The sequence below is a fragment of the Micromys minutus genome, assembly GCF_963924665.1.
Source record: "Micromys minutus genome assembly, chromosome: 15".
Taxonomy (NCBI): Eukaryota; Metazoa; Chordata; class Mammalia; order Rodentia; family Muridae; genus Micromys; species Micromys minutus.
Genome location: NC_137984.1, coordinates 57,439,798 through 57,456,170, shown reverse-complemented (window position 1 = coordinate 57,456,170; position 16,373 = coordinate 57,439,798). Strand labels below are relative to the sequence as shown.

Here is a 16,373-nt window from a genome sequence, read left to right as displayed (position 1 = left end):
CAGACATTGGAATAAGTATCCTCATTGTAGCAACATCCTAATATTGAATAAATGTAGTAACTTTCTCAAGCATATGTAGCAATCCTTATTCAAATTGAAATGTTGCTTTATCTTTAAGACTTTTAATTTTTTGCCCATTCATCATATAATAGTTCGAAAAAATACTGTCAGATTTCTTTATTGATTATCCAGCTTTATTCTTTATTGACTTATAGATTTTCTTTTAACCAATTAATATACTTATCTCTTATTTTAAATCCTAAATTTAAAAACACTGGAGCCCTGGTGAATGACAGGGCGCCATGCACTCCCTTCTCCATATGCTCATGAGTCACTCGGACACCAACTTTTCTAAGCCGTGAGATGTAAATGAGACTATCATCTCTTAAGAGATCATGTTCACAAGTGACAATGTATGTTAATGGCAAACTCTGTAACTGGGAGTCATTGACTAGCAAAGGGGACAACCTGCTATCCACAAGTACTGGATAGGAAACATTCAATTTTCCAAGAACTGGTTCAGTGTAAACATGGTTCTTTTTATACTTCTCAGGAAGGAAGTCACTCCAGTTAACAAACTTGAACAGGTGTCTTGACTCTATATGCATATGCTCATTTCTCAGTGCAGCCTCAGGTAGAACTTTATCTTCAGTCACATATAGACATGCCATCTTAATTAATATCTCCCTGGTTATAATTGGACCGTGCTGATACTCTTGATGAGATGGTAGATAAGTGTCAAGCGTCTGTAGGGCTGGATACATCAAGGCTTGTGCTTTAATTCTATCTTTGAAATTTGGATCATTCTGTAGCTAAAAATATAATAAAGTCAAATGAATCAATAGTTTTCAAACAGAAGGACTTGCAATTTTATATTAGTAACTAAAAGTAAATAAATTTTTCTGAAACTCTATCGAATTTTCTCATTAATTTTATCATTAGTTTAGAAACATGAGAGTGTCATTCCATTATCATCCATATATCAAAAAAATATACTCAGTTATACACACATTTATTCACACATGACAAACAAACAAAACCATGATTAGGAGCAACTTGGTGATGATGTCAAGGTGTTTACTTAGGATATTGGATTTTTTATATTTGTTTATTTTTGAAATTCATCTAAGGTGGGTTTTTTGTTTGTTTGTTTAAATAAAATCTTGTTGAACATCTCAGGGGTTTGCTGGAAAAGTTTTTCTTCTTTCTGTCTCCCAATTGCTATAGTAATAACCATGTATTATCCTGTCTTGTTTCACTAAATGAATATTTTACCTGAGCAATATAATGTGCAAAATCTGCAAATGTAATGAAATAAAAATGGCAATATTTCATATAAAGAAAAGACTAATAGAACTTGGCATGCTCAAAAAACATTTAATATTTATAAATATAGGATGGTTTGATAGACAATATAGAGAATAATTTATGAAAACCAGAAGATCAGAAAAATACAGATATAAGAGGAACCATGAGTCTGCAGCTACATTATTTTCTTCTTGTACATAGCAGTGAAACTAAACTTTAACTGTGATCATGAGAACTTCAATAGCACCAGCTCCTACAGTATTTCTGCAACAGTGACAGCATCTGCTGCCAATCTTTGGGAAATTCTAATCTATGTAAAGTGCTCCAAGGCCATAAACTTATAAAGGACTTACATGAAACAACAGAGTTCCATGAAACCTCATTAACACACCACAAGGCTAACCACCTCACCTAATCCAAATTGCAGCATAGTGGAAGGGAGTTTCTCCAAGTTCAGGAAGACAAAAATCTCTAAGACATATTTCCATGGTCTTTATTCTTCACGATTGCTTTGGAATGAAAATTTTATAAGTAAACTACTAATCTTCGATTAGTCGAAAATACAGTTGCAAGCATAATAAAAAATGAGGTAAATCCATGTGATAGCTAATTCCTTTGTGGCAGACATGCTGTCCCCAGCGCATTCCCACACATGATTTTACTTGAGAAACAACAGATTAAACCTTAATTTAACTTTTTAATTTTATATCGATATAGAGAATAATAATGAGAAATTACTAAGAGCAGATAGTTTAGTCAGTAAAGTAGTTGCTGACGTGAGTACAGAGGGACAGACAAAAACTGGGCATGAAGAATGTACCTGTCTCCCCAGCACTGTGTGGGTAAGGCTGACACCAGGAAATTTCTGAAATTAACTATGTGGTCAATCTACACTTCTCAGTGTGCTCGAGGCTCAGTGAGAAACCCAGTTTCAAACCTCAGATAGAGAAAGATGGAGATACCCAGTGTCAACTTCTGGCTTCTACATTCATGAGCACACACTTGAAAATGCACATGCTAGTGCAAACGCACCTTTGTATAATCACGCAAACATGTAAATTCTAAAATGTAGACATTAAATGAAGGCTTTGGTAATTAAAGTAGTAAAAATAAAAAACAATAGCTCTCAGTAGTTATTGAAAACTCTTATGTTGGTAATACATGTTTTTACCACTAAGTAATTACGTTTAAAATTTATGACTAGAGTTCGCAAAGGCTAAGGCCTGGTGAGTAGAAGATCCGAGCAGCCAAGAGGCAGAGAGATTTCTGCCAAGTGTGCACAGAAAGCACGCCCCTGCCCTGCCTAATCCAGGGACCAGGAAACCAGAATTGGGACCTATGTTCCCACCCGGCGGATTTGGAGCCCAGAAAAGGGCTCAGACCATCCACCACCTGGACCAGTGGAGATTCAGGGACACAGACCAGGTACAAGGGAAAGGCAAGAACATATCACTGACAACAAGATGGCAAGAGGAAAGCGAAAGAGCATATCCCAGGAAAACCAAGACAACCTGGCAACACCAGTACCCAGCTCTCCCATCACGGCAAACATTGGAATGCCAAACACTCCAGAAAAAGGAGACGCAGACCTAAAATCATACCTCAAGACAATGATAGAGATCCTTACACAAGAACGGGAGGAAAAGCAAAAAGAATCAGAAGCTTTTAAAGAGAAAACAAAAAAATCACTCAACTCAAAGAACTAGAGGAAAACAGAACCAAAGAGATGAAGGAATGGAAGAAAGAATTTAAAACGGAAATTGACACAATAAAGAAAACACTAAAAGAGATAACCCTAGAGGTAGAACACCTAAAAAAGGAATCAGGAGTCACAGAAGCAAGCATTTCCAATAGACTACAAGAGGTGGAAGAGAGAATCTCAGGGGACGAAGACAATATTGTAAACATAGACAAAACAGCCAGAGAAGATGCAAAGACCAAAAATCTCCACACCCAAAATGTCCAGGAGATCCAGGACAGAATAAGAAGACCAAACCTAAGGATAATAGGAATAGAAGAGGGAGAAGAATATCGACTAAGAGGAACAGTAAATATCTTCAACAAAATTGTAGAAGGAAAACTTCCCTACCCTTAAAAATGAGATGATCACAAGCATAAAAGAAGCCTTCAGAACTCCAAATAGGTTGGACCAGAAAAGAAATTCCTCCCAAAATATAATAGTCAAAACACCAAGTGCCCAAAGCAAAGAAAGAATACTAAAAGCAGTAAGGGGAAAAAGTCAGGTAACATATAAAGGCAGACCAATCAGAATCACATCTGATTTCTCAACAGAGACTATGAAAGATAAAAGAGCCTGGACAGACATCATGCACACACTAAGAGAGCACAAGAGCAAGCCCAAGCTGCTATACCTAGCAAAATTATCCATCACCATCGATGGAGAGACAAAGATATTTCAAGACAAATCTAAATTTACACAATATCTGACCACAAATCCAGCACTACAACAAATTATAGGTGGGAACCCAATAGAATGAGGGGAACTACATCCTCGTAAAAACAAGAAAACTTCTAAGCAAGAAAACCAAAAGAAGAAAGAGACACAGACACAACTAAACCTAAAAAAGCAATAGTAGCAGGAAACAGAATCCACTATTCCTTGATATCTATTAACATAAATGTTCTCAACTCCCCGATAAAGAGACATAGGCTATCAGACTGGATACATAAACAAAATAAATCATTTTGCTGCATACAGGAAACTCATCTCAGAGACAAAGACAGACACTATCTCAGAGTAAAAGGTTGTGAAAAAACCTTCCAAGCAAATGGCCCCAAAAAGCAAGCTGGAGTGGCTATTTTAATATGAAATAAAATAAATTTCCAACCAAAAGTTATCAAAAAAAATAAAGAAGGACACTTTTTACTCATTACAGGGGAAATCTGTCAGGAGGAACTCTCCATCCTTAACATATATGCTCCAAATACAAAAGCACCCACATTCATAAAAGTAAACCTACTAAAGCTCAAAAAATACATTTCACCTCACACAATAATAGTGGGAGACTTTATACCCAACTCTTACCAATGGACAGATCATGGAAAGAGAAACTGAACAAGGACACTGTAAAACTAGCAGAGACTACAAACCAACTGGAGTTAATAGATATCTACAGAACATATAATCCTAAAGTAAAAGAATAAACCTTCTTCTCAGCACCTTCTAGAAAATTGACCACATAATTGGACACAGAACGAGCCTAAATCGATATAAGAAGATTGAAATACTCCCATGCATCCTCTCAGATCAACATGGTCTAAGGCTGGTCTTTAACAACAACAAAGACAACAAAAAGCTTACATACACATGGAAACTAAACAATGCTCTGTTATACTATAGCAGGGTCAAAGAAGATATAAAGAAAGAAATCAAGGATTTTCTAGAATATAATGAAAATGAAAACACAACATAACCAAACCTATGGGATGCAATAAACGCAGTACTGAGAGGAAAACTCATATCCCTGAGGGATTCTAAAAAGAAACTGGAGAGAGAATACATGGGCAACTTGACAGCAAAGCTAAAACCTCTAGAACAAAAGGAAGCAGATACACCCAAGAGGAGTAGACAGCAAGAAATAATCAAAATTAGGGCAGAAATAGACCAAATAGAAACAAAAAGAACCATCAAAAGAATCAACAAAACAAAAAGCTGGTTCTTTCAGAATATCAACAAGATTGATAAACTTCTAGCCAGAAAAACTAGAGGACAAAGAGAGAGTATCCAAATTAACAAAATCAGAAAGGAGAGTGGAGACATAACAACTGACACTGAGGAAATTCATGAAATCCTCAGATCCTACTACAAAAGCCTATACTCCACAAAGTTGGAAAATCTGGAGGAAATAGATAAATTTCTAGACAGATACAAGATGCTAATGTTATACCAGGACCAGGTAAACCATCTAAATAATCCAATAATACCGAAAGAAATAGAAGTCATCAAATGCCTCCCATCCAAAAAAAGACCAGGTCCAGACGGGTTCAGTGCAGAATTTTATCAGACATTTATTGTGGACATAACACCAATACTCTCCAAACTATTCCACAAGGTAAAATCAGATGGAATACAACCTAACTCATTTTTTGAGGCTACAATAACCCTTGTTCCTAAACCACACAAAAACCCTGGGAGGAAAGAGAACTCCAGACCAATCTCACTTATGAACATTGATGCAAAAATACTGAACAAAATCCTTGCAAACCGAATCCAAGAACACATCAAAATGATCATTCACCATGATCAAGTAGGCTTCATCCCTGGGATGCAGGGATGGTTTAATATAAGGAAATCCATCAATGTAATCCATCATATAAACAAACTCAATGAAAAAAATCACATGGTCATCTCACTAGATGCTGAGAAAGCATTTGACAAAATTTAGCACCCCTTCATGTTAAAAGTCTTGGAAAAAACAGGAATCCAAGGTCTATACCTGAACATAATAAAAGCAATATACAGCAAACCAATAGCCAACATCAACTTAATGGTGGGAAAGTTGAAGCAATCCCACTAATCCAGTGACTCAATAAGGCTGCCCACCCTCCCCCTACCTATTCAACATAGTACTGGAAGCCCTGTCTGGAGCAATTAGACAGCATAAGGAGATCAAGGGGATACAAATCAGAAAAGAAGAAGTAAAAACATAATTCTTTGCAGATGACATGATAGTGAATTTAAGTGACCCCAAAAATTGCACCAGAGAAATCCTACAGCTGATAAACAAGTTCTGCAAAGTGGCTGCATACAAAATTAATTCAAACAAATCAGTAGCCTTCCTATTCAAAGGACAAACATGTGGAGAAAGAAATTAGGGAAAAGATACCGTTCACAATAGTCACAAACAATATGAAATACCTTGGTGTGACTCTAACTATGCAAGTGAAGGACCTGTATGACAAGAACTTCAAACCTCTAAAGAAGGAAATTGAGGAAGATCTCAGAAAATGGAAAGATCTCCGATGCTCATGGATTGGAAGAATCAACATTTTAAAAATGGCCATCCTACCAAAAGCAATCTACAGATTCAATGAAATCCCCATCAAAATTCCAAACCAGTTCTTCATTGAGTTAGAAAGATCAATGTGCAATTTCATCTGGAATAACAAAAGACCTAGAATAGTGAAATCCATCCTCAACAAAAAGAAAACATCTTCGGGAATCACTATCCCTGACCTCAAGCTATATTACAAGGCAATTGTGCTGAAAACTGCATGGTACTGGTACAGAAATAGGCACATGGATCAATGGAATAGAATAGAAGATCCAGAAATGAGCCCTCACATATATGGTCACCTAATTTTTGACAAAGGAGCTGTAAAAATTCTTTGGAAAAAGGACAGCCTATTTAACAAATGGTGCTGTTCCAACTGGCACCCAGCATGCAGAAGAATGAAAATAGACCCTTTCTTATCTCCTTGTACAAAGCTCAAGTGCAAGTGGATAAAAGATTTCCACATTAAACCATGTACACTGAAACTATTAGATGAGAATGTAGGGAAAACCTTAGAACACATAGTCACAGGATAACATTTTCTGAACAAAACACCAATGGCTCAAGCTCTAAGGTCAAAGATTAACAACTGGGACTTAATAAGATTGCAAAGTTTTTGTAAGGCTAAAGACATTGTCTAGAAAACAAAATGGCAGCGAACAGAATGGGAAAAGATCTTTACCAACTCCACATCAGATAGAGGCCTAATATCCAAGGTATACAAAGAACTCAAAAAGCTAGACACCAGAGAACCAAACAACCCTATTTAAAAAATGGGGTACAGAGCTAAACAAAATGTTCTCAATTGAGAGATGTCATATGGCTGCAAAACATCTATGGAAGTGCTTGACATCCTTAGCCATCATGGAAATACAAATCAAAACAACCCTGAGATCCCACCTTACACCAGTCAGATTGGCCAAGATCCAAAACTCAGATGACAGCAGATGCTTGCAAGGTTTGAGAGAAAGAAGAACACTTCTCCATTGTTGGTGGGGTTGTAAACTGAAACAACCACTCTGGAAATCAGTCTGGCTATTCCTCAGAAAATTGGACATAGTACTACCTGAAGATCCAGCTATTTCACTTCTGGGCATATACCCCAGAGACACTTTAATACACAACAAAGTTATATGCACCACAATGTTCATAGCAGCTCTATTTATAATAGCCAGAAGCTGGAAAGAACCCAGATGTCCTTCAGAAGATGAATGGATACAAAAATTGTGGTACATTTACACAATGGAGTACTACTCAGGCATCAGAAACAATGACTTAACCAAATTCTTAAGAAAATGGCTGCATCTAGAGAATATCATCCTGAGTGAGATAACCCAGTCACAAAAGAACAGACATAATATGCAGTCACTGATAGTGGAATGCTAACCCCAGAGGCTCGGACTGCCCCAGAAACAACTCACAGACTGTTTGAAGTTCAAGAAAAAAACAACAACAAAAAAAAACAAAACAAAAAACAAACAAAAAAAATCATACTCAATCCTTACACACCAAGAAAACGTTGACTAATTCCGTGTTACCTCTGTTTTACATGTACTTTTTGCTCATTGTAACTAGTAAGACCTTAATGCAGAGCATCAAACCTTAAAAAAAAAGGGGAAAAAAAAGCCAAGCACTGACACAATTGTATGTATACATTTATCCAATAATGTTTTAATTTTTTCTATTATCTTGCTTTTTTAAAATTAAGTTTAAGAAAAAAAGAAAAATCGCATTTTAAAATGTACTAATGTCTGCACGCACATGTGCATGTGTGTGCACCTGTGTGCATGTGCACATGCCAAGGAGTACATGAAATTATAAGAGAATCTATGAGAGTTGGTTCTCTCCTTCTACCATGTGGGTTCCAGGCATCAAACTCATACCTTAATGCTTGAGTGCCATCTCAGCCTGCAAGTCTTATTTTAAGTCAATATGTTCGGTTTGGCTTGATGACTTATAATTCTAGCACTTAGAAAGTGGAGGAATGAAGATCAGGAGTTCAGGATAACCCTGGGATAAATAACAAGTTCAAGCCTAACGTGGGCCGAATGGAAAACTTTATCTGGGTTAAAAAAAAAAAATATATATATATGAATGCAAACACCTCTCAAAAAATACAAAACAAAAATAAAATGTATGACTAAAATCTTTTTGGAAAAAAGCCATCACACACATTATTAATATCTATATTTCCAATATAAACTGCAAATTAGTATTTCTCTGTGCACTAAAATATTTTCAGAATATTCTATGCCAAGTCATCTATAGAGATACTGCCATATTGTGACAATTTCAAGGTCTATTTTTACTGAAGAAGACAAATACTGAAGGTTTTTCATTGCCCACATTTATCCAGGACACTGAACTCCTGATGAGGAATAGCAGTAAATGTTTTAACCTTGGTAAGTCAGATGGGTCACAGGGTCTAACCTTGTCCAAACCATCTGACTCTCTAAGCATTGAAATGAGTTTTGGTGGCCAAATCTCTGCTTCATTTAATCATTTCATATGTGACAGTCTTTTGTGACACCAACCCAGACTTTGTGGGAAATGCCTCATGATTACAACAGAATCAGCAGTTGTCTTTGCACTCCGTACAATCTTTGAGAGTTTCTGTCCTATTACCCTGATACTACAACCTTGCATGGAAAAACAGTTCACTTCTGAGGTTGACTCCTGTCTCCTCAACTAGAAAAAGTATGATCTTGTAAAAAGTTCTACAATAAATATGGTTAATTAAATTGTTTGACTTAGTTTTAGACTTTTTTTTACAGGCATCCTAACAGAACTTCAGTAGTACGACAAAATGTAAAGATAGCTTGGGTAATGCTAACACAAAGGTTACATAGGTTACACAGAGTAGAGTAGAAGAACATGGCATCAATAGGAGCAGTGTGTGTTTCAGCATCTCAGTAAAGCAGAGAGGAGTCCCTGTGGTAACTCTATGTAGTGTTTTCTTGTTCAGTATTCTGCCACATGCTCCTTATCATCTTTGCCTATGTGTTTTTTATAATCTTACTACTCCAAAAACTTTGCAACATTTATTTATTATTAATTTGTTATATGTATGTTTCTATATGGATCTAGCAAAACCAGCATTGTTAAATGTTTAAATATATTATCCCTAAATGTCAGGAGCCATCACAGGACAAGCTAATAACCAGCAGGTGATCTTTCTGAGATGTTCTGCCTTGGATTAAAATCTGTGACAGGTATGCTTCATATGCAAGGCCCAGGAGAATTCTTTTTAGGAATGTTTCAACTATTAATATGCTTTTTCCTGTTATGTAATGTAATTTTGAATGTGAAAGGAAAATATTCTATAAAACAAATTAGGAAAGTAAACATATCAAATAGATACCCGAGAGTCCTACATTGCATATACATTTCACTTATGCAGCAAAATATTATACTTCATGATTAATAAAAGATATATAATCTGTATATAAAATAAGATCATGAATATGATTAAGAATTTAAGCATGCAAACACACACACACACACACACACTATGAAAGAGGTAAACAATGTTTCTCCATGTTATAACATAATTGTTTTTGAACTTAATAAATGAAATACTTTTCTTATATTTATTTACACAACAAAACACATATTTTATGTATTCTAATATGTCTACTTATGTTTTTCTCTTTGAGTGCTATGACCTATTTCAGAGCTTTTTTTGTCACTGATAACCTTGCAATCTGATAGAGGTCTAATATCCTATAAACACAAAGAACTCAAGAACTCCAGAAGTTAGACCCCAAAGAATCAATATACCCCAGAGATGCTCCAACATACAATAAGAACACATGCAACACAATCTTCATAGCAGCCCTAATTATAATAGCCGGAAACTGGAAAGAACACAGAAGTCCTTCAGTAGATGATGAATGGATACAAAAATTGAGGTATATTTACACAATGCATGCTCTCAAACCTTTAAAAGAATCAAGTACTAACAAAAGTATGTTCATATAGTTTTATGCCAAAATGCTTTTAAAAATCTGTACATGTATCTCTCTTTACAAAATAAAGTTGTAACAAAACATTAAAATGATTCAAGAACATTTGTTGAATATTTTTAGTTTAAAGAAGATGGCATTTCATTGAGATTTTATAATAGTTTGAAAGGAGGATAGTTTCCTGAAATTATTTAGTCTTGAAGAATACTACATATTAATTGGAAAGTAATATTAATATTAAAAATTAAAGACTGAGTAAAATTAATAAATGCAGACTTTGAGAATATATATAATTTATTTGAAGAAAACAGTTTAAATAATAAAAGGGTACAGAACATTCATTTTGTTCTACAAAAGCATTTGTAGGATTTGAATTATCTATTGCATTGAGATTTTCTTTCAGAATATTACCTATTCAATAGTGATTATTTAGCAATACTCAGCAATAATTCTAATATGTGGTGACATAATTATATTACAGTAGGAATTCTAAGTATTATATGTTCTCTGAGGTAATTTATGTCAATATAGATATTTACCACATTGTCATGGTTATTCATCAATATCGACTGGCCTATATTTAGAATCATGTAGAAGATGGAAATTGAAGCACATTTTTGGGAGTGGCTATGATGATATTTCAGAAGGAATTTATGAATAAAGATTTATTCTGAATATGGAGGTACCTCCACATCAGTTGAATGGGTACCAGAAATCATGTCCCCAGACTTCTCAACTTGGGAACAAGCAAGCAGCCTCACACTCCCAAGCCACAGCCATAATCAACTACCACTGTCATGACTTTGCTGCATGATGCACTTATTTTCCAGGAGCCAGGATAAGTCCTTCCCTGTATGTGCTTCTTGTTGAATATTTAGTGTTAGAGGAGAATATTTACTAATACACCGCTCAGCTACAATTATCCAAAAAAAAAAAAAAAAAAGGAAACTCTTTTAGGTCTTCTACATAGATCCAGTAAGTATGAGCAACAACAACAAAATCTTGTAATGAAATGAATAGAGAAAATCAATGTATTTGTTGTATTTAACCTAACAATGGCAGGGAATGATAGAGTGATCATTACAATTTTCTAATACATAGTTTTTGATTTGCTGGGGTGGGCGGCTCACAAGTTGAACATCTGCACAAACTACAGACCAGTTCATGGAATCTAATCAAAACGTGTTTTGAAGCACATTTCAAAGAGAAGGTTGCACAGTCCTTGGTAGAGGATTTGCCTGGCAAACACATAGCCCTGGGATCAATGCTCAGAACCTTCCTTCAACCCCTTAGAATGTAGGATTTTAAATGCTGTCCTTAGCATTACACAATAAAGCCACATCCCAAGTACTTGTTTAAGGTAAACTTCAGAGATAGCAGTATAAAAGTAATTCAAACGTAGCTTCTTTTGCATTGGCATTAAAACTAATATAATACATACAACATACCAGCTGAGTAACTGCTGCTGCCAGGGTACCTCCAGAACTGTCTCCCATAATGCAGATGCGTGAGGGATCCACTCTGTATTTTGCAAGGACATTTTCCTGGAGAAAGAACTTGATCACACAAACACAGTCTTCAAAGGCAGCTGGGAATGGATACTTAGGAGCAAGCCTGTAGCTTTAGAGGTAAATCAAGTAAAACCACAACAAAATCCTTGTTAAAGTTATGTGAGAAAATATCTTACTCTCCTTACAAGACACACTGATATGTTGGCCTAACTTTGAATTGTAAGTCTTACCAATTAACTAGATCTCACCAATAATGTCCATCTTAAAATAAGGAATACATTCTATTTAAGGGTTTTAGGAATTGGCTGTAAGTTTTTTTCTGCACTATGTAATTGGTAAGATACAGAGCATTTTTTATTCCTACTAATGAAAATTTCAATAGTACAGTGGACAGAATTGAAGTCTTAAGTTAATAAGTATTTGCTCATATTTTCGGTATATTATTGTGAATGTTAGCAAAAGTTTTTTTGAGAATATTAAACATTTTTGCCTAATATCTTGAAAGGTAAATTATACTAAAACATTTTTGCCTCATAGAATTAGAAACAAGAATGACTCAAATTCCATACAGTGTTTATAAACAGGTAAGTAAAAATTAGTATCTCGAAATTCTCAGCCCAAGGCAGACCTGCCCCAGTTTCATCAGGAAAGGTGGTGGCCTGTCAACAGGGTGATGGGAACTTGAAAAAGGTGCAGGAGCGCTCTCCATCATAAGTGGAAGGGGGAGTCAACTTCTTCTGCCCACTGTCCACTCCCACAGAGGCAATTCAGAACTCTCCTGGCACAGGCAGCCTGGTACTGCCTGGGAGTGCACACTTCCAGCCAAAGGATAGAACTAGCCCAGGCACATCAGAATGAGCTCTGCAATCAGAAATTACAGCCTACTTACCCTGAGAGAGGAACACCTAGCTACAATCTCCCTTTGGAGACCACGGGCCCACAGACCCATAAGAGAGAACAGCTCCCCAAAAAGACAACAGAATCACCTAACATCACCTATAACAAGAAGGCAAGAGGCAAGCATAACACTCTAAGAAACAGAAACCAAGACAACCTGGCAACATCAGAACCCAGTTCTCCCACCACCTCAAATAGTAGATATCTTATTTTAATTGAAAATAATATACCTTTTTCTCAGCATCTTGTAGCACCTTCTCCAAAACTGACAATATAGTCAGTCATAAAACAGGCCTCAACACGTAAAGAAGATCAAAATAGTTCCATGCATACTATCAGATTACCATGGATTAAGGCTAATCTTTAATAATAATAACAATAACAAAAAGACCACATAACACGTTGAAGCTAAACAATAATGTACTCAATGATAACTTGGTCAAGTAAGAGGTAAAAAAAGAAATCAAAAGCTATTTAGAATTTAATGAAAAATGAAAGGACAATATACCCAAACTTATGGGATACAGTGAAAGCAATGCTATGAGGAAAGCTCATAGCTCTAATCACCTCTGAAAAAAAACTGGAGAGAACATACACTAACAACTTGACAGCACAACTGAAAGCTCTAGAACAAAAAGAAGCAGAAACAACCAAGAGGAGTAGATGGCAGAAAATAATGAAACTCAGAGCTGAATTCAGACAACTAGACACAAAAGATCTATACAAAGAATCTACAAAACCGGGAGCTGAATCTTTGAGTAAATCAAGAAGATTGACAAATTTCTAGACACACTAAACATAGGGCACAGAGAGAGTATCCAAATTCACATACTCAGAAATAAAAGAGGAGACATAAGAAAAAAACACCGGGGAAATTCAAGCCATCATCAAATCTCATTACAAAAGCCTATACTCAACAAAACTAGAAAATCTAGAGACAGTTGTCTAGACAGATACCAGGTACCAAAGTTAAATCAGGATCAGATAAATCATCTAAACTACCTCATAACTCCTATAATAAATAAATAAATAAATAAATAAATAAATAAATAAATAAATAAATAAATAAGAGCATTCATCAAATAGGTCTCAACCAGAAAAGAACAAACAAACAAACAAAAAAAAATCCCAGATCTGGTGGATTAAGTTCAAAATTCTACCAGACATTCTTAGAAGACCTAATATCAACCACAAAGAATATAAAATACCTTGGTGTGACCCTAACCAAGCAAGTGAAGGATCTGTACAAGAACTTTAAGCCTTTGAAGAAGGAAATTGAAGAAGAACTCAGAAGATGGAAAGACCTACCATGGCAATTTTGCCTAAGTCAATCTAAAAATTCAATGTAATCCACATCAAAATTCTGACTCAATTTTGTAAAGTTAGTAAGAGCAATTTGCAAATTAATTTGGAAAAATAAAAAACCCGAGATAGCAATAACTATTCTAAACAATAAAAACACCACCGGAGGAATCACCATCCCTGACCTCAAGCAGTATTACAGATCAATTGTGATAAAAAAAAATACCCAGTATTGGTACAGGGACAGGCAGGTAGACCAATGAAAAAGAATCGAAGATCCAAAAATGAACCCACACATCTATGGTCACTTGATCTTTGGCAAAGGAACTCTAAACATTCAATGAAAAAATTGACAGCCTCTTCAACAAATGGTGCTTGTTCAACTGGAAGTCAGTATGCAGAAAAATACAAGTTGATAACTTCTTATTTTCTTGTACAAAGCTCAAGTGCAAGTGGATCAAGACCTTCACATAAAATTAGGCCCACTGAAACTAGTGGAACGGAATACTGAGAAGAGTTTAGACCACATACGCAGAGGAAAAATTTTCCTGAATAGATCACCAATGGCTTGTGCTCTAAGATCAAGAATCAACAAATAAGACCTCATAAAATTTCAAAGCTTCTGTAAGGCCAAGGACACTGTCAAGAGGTCAAAACAGCAACCAACAGGTTGGAGAATGATCCTTACTAATTCTACATCTGATTATGGTCTAGTATCCAATATATACAAAGAACTCAAAAAGTTAGACTCTAGAGAACCAAAGAGTCCTATTAAAAATGGGATACAGAGCTATACAGAGACTTCTCAACAGAGGAATTTTGAATGGCTGAGAAGCACCTAAAGAAATGCTCAACAGCCCTAGTCATCAGAAAAATGTAAATCAAAACAACCCTAAAATTCTACCTCATACCAGTCAGAATGGCTAAGATCATAAACCCAGATTACAGCAGATGCTGGCCAGGATGTGGAGAAAGAGGAACATTCCTCCATTGTTGGTGGGATTGTAAACTGGTAAAACCACTCAAGAAATCAATCTGACAGTTCCTCAGAAAATTGGACAAAGTACTACCCAAGGAACCAGCTAACTACTCCAAAATTAGCTCCAATATCTAACAAGGACACATGCTCAACAATGTTCATAGCAGCCTTATTTATAATAGCCAGAAACTGGAAAGAATACAGATATCCTTCAAACAGAGGAATGAATACAGAAATTGTGGTACATATACACAATGGAGTACTACTTAGCTATTAAAATCAACAAGTTTATGAAATTCCTAGGAAAATGGATGGAACTTGAAGCTATCAACCTGAGTGAGGTAACCTAGTCACAAAAGAACACTCATGGTATGCACTCACTTATAAGCAGATACTAGCCCAAAAAGTTCAGAATACCTAAGAAACCATCCACAGAACTTTTCAAACTCAAAATGAAGGAACACCAGAATGTGGATGCTTCAGCCCTTCTTAGAAAGAAGAACAAAACACTCATGTACAGAAATACAAGGTTAAATTGGAGAGCAGCATTTGAAGAAAATATCTACAGAGACTGCCTCACCTGCCCCACCCCATATGCAGTCACCAAACCCATTAAGTAAGAAGTGCTTACTAATAGGAACCAGACATGGTTGTCTCCTCAGATGCTCATCCAGAGTCATATAGATACAGTTGGGGATGCTTGCAGCTAAACATCAGACTGAACATGGGAACATCAATGAAAGAGATAGAGAAAGGATTGAAAGAGCTGAAAGGATTGCACTCTCATGGGAAGAACAATATCATCAATAGCCAAGGTACTGAGGTGGAGAGGGTCATTAGGAGAGGGAGCACCTTCATGGAAGCAAGTTGAGGGGGAGGCAGGAGGGGAGTGGGGGGTATAACATTTGAAATGTAAATACAGAGAATATTCAAGAAATTAATAAAAGGAAAAAATAGTATCTCAAAATATAATGAGTATTCCTTTCTGTGTATAAGTGAAATTTTTAATTTTATTTCAGATGAAATGAGATGTTTATGAGTTCTTAAGTTTTATTTTAAGAGATGTCATAACTGAGATAATAAATATGCTTATTTCTCTGACCTTATACCTTTATCTAAAATGGCAGAAATGAAAATAAATACTAATGCATTTGGGAATGAATTGACACTAAATTATGAAAAATTATAAATGAATGTCCATAGGATACATATATATATTTGTTGGTTGGGTAACAGCTCTCAATAGACCAAGTCATTTTGTGGGTGTATGGACAGTGACAAGAAGTATCATCTTTCTCTTACTCTATTCCCACAACAACAGCATCAAGCTTGTTTGCTGTGTACCGGTTCAGATCATCATAGGCCGACATCTCTGAAACAAAATGAACAAATATAA

The 16,373-nt window shown here is 35.7% G+C and overlaps 1 protein-coding gene across 1 annotated transcript in view; it reads right to left on the bottom strand.

The window, feature by feature from the left end:
* Positions 1-209: 209 nt before the first annotated feature.
* LOC308430187 (arylacetamide deacetylase-like 2) overlaps positions 210-16,373 on the bottom strand; it is a gene marked incomplete at its 3' end in the record, with an annotated part of 89,924 nt that continues 73,760 nt past the window's right edge. The window contains exons 2-4 of the mRNA XM_080929319.1: positions 16,280-16,349; positions 11,737-11,908; positions 210-812 (exon numbers count right to left, since the gene is read on the bottom strand). Of these exons, the coding sequence (XP_080785445.1) occupies positions 210-812; positions 11,737-11,908; positions 16,280-16,347 (843 nt within the window). The 5' untranslated portion in view covers positions 16,348-16,349. The remainder of the gene's footprint in view (positions 813-11,736; positions 11,909-16,279; positions 16,350-16,373) is intronic.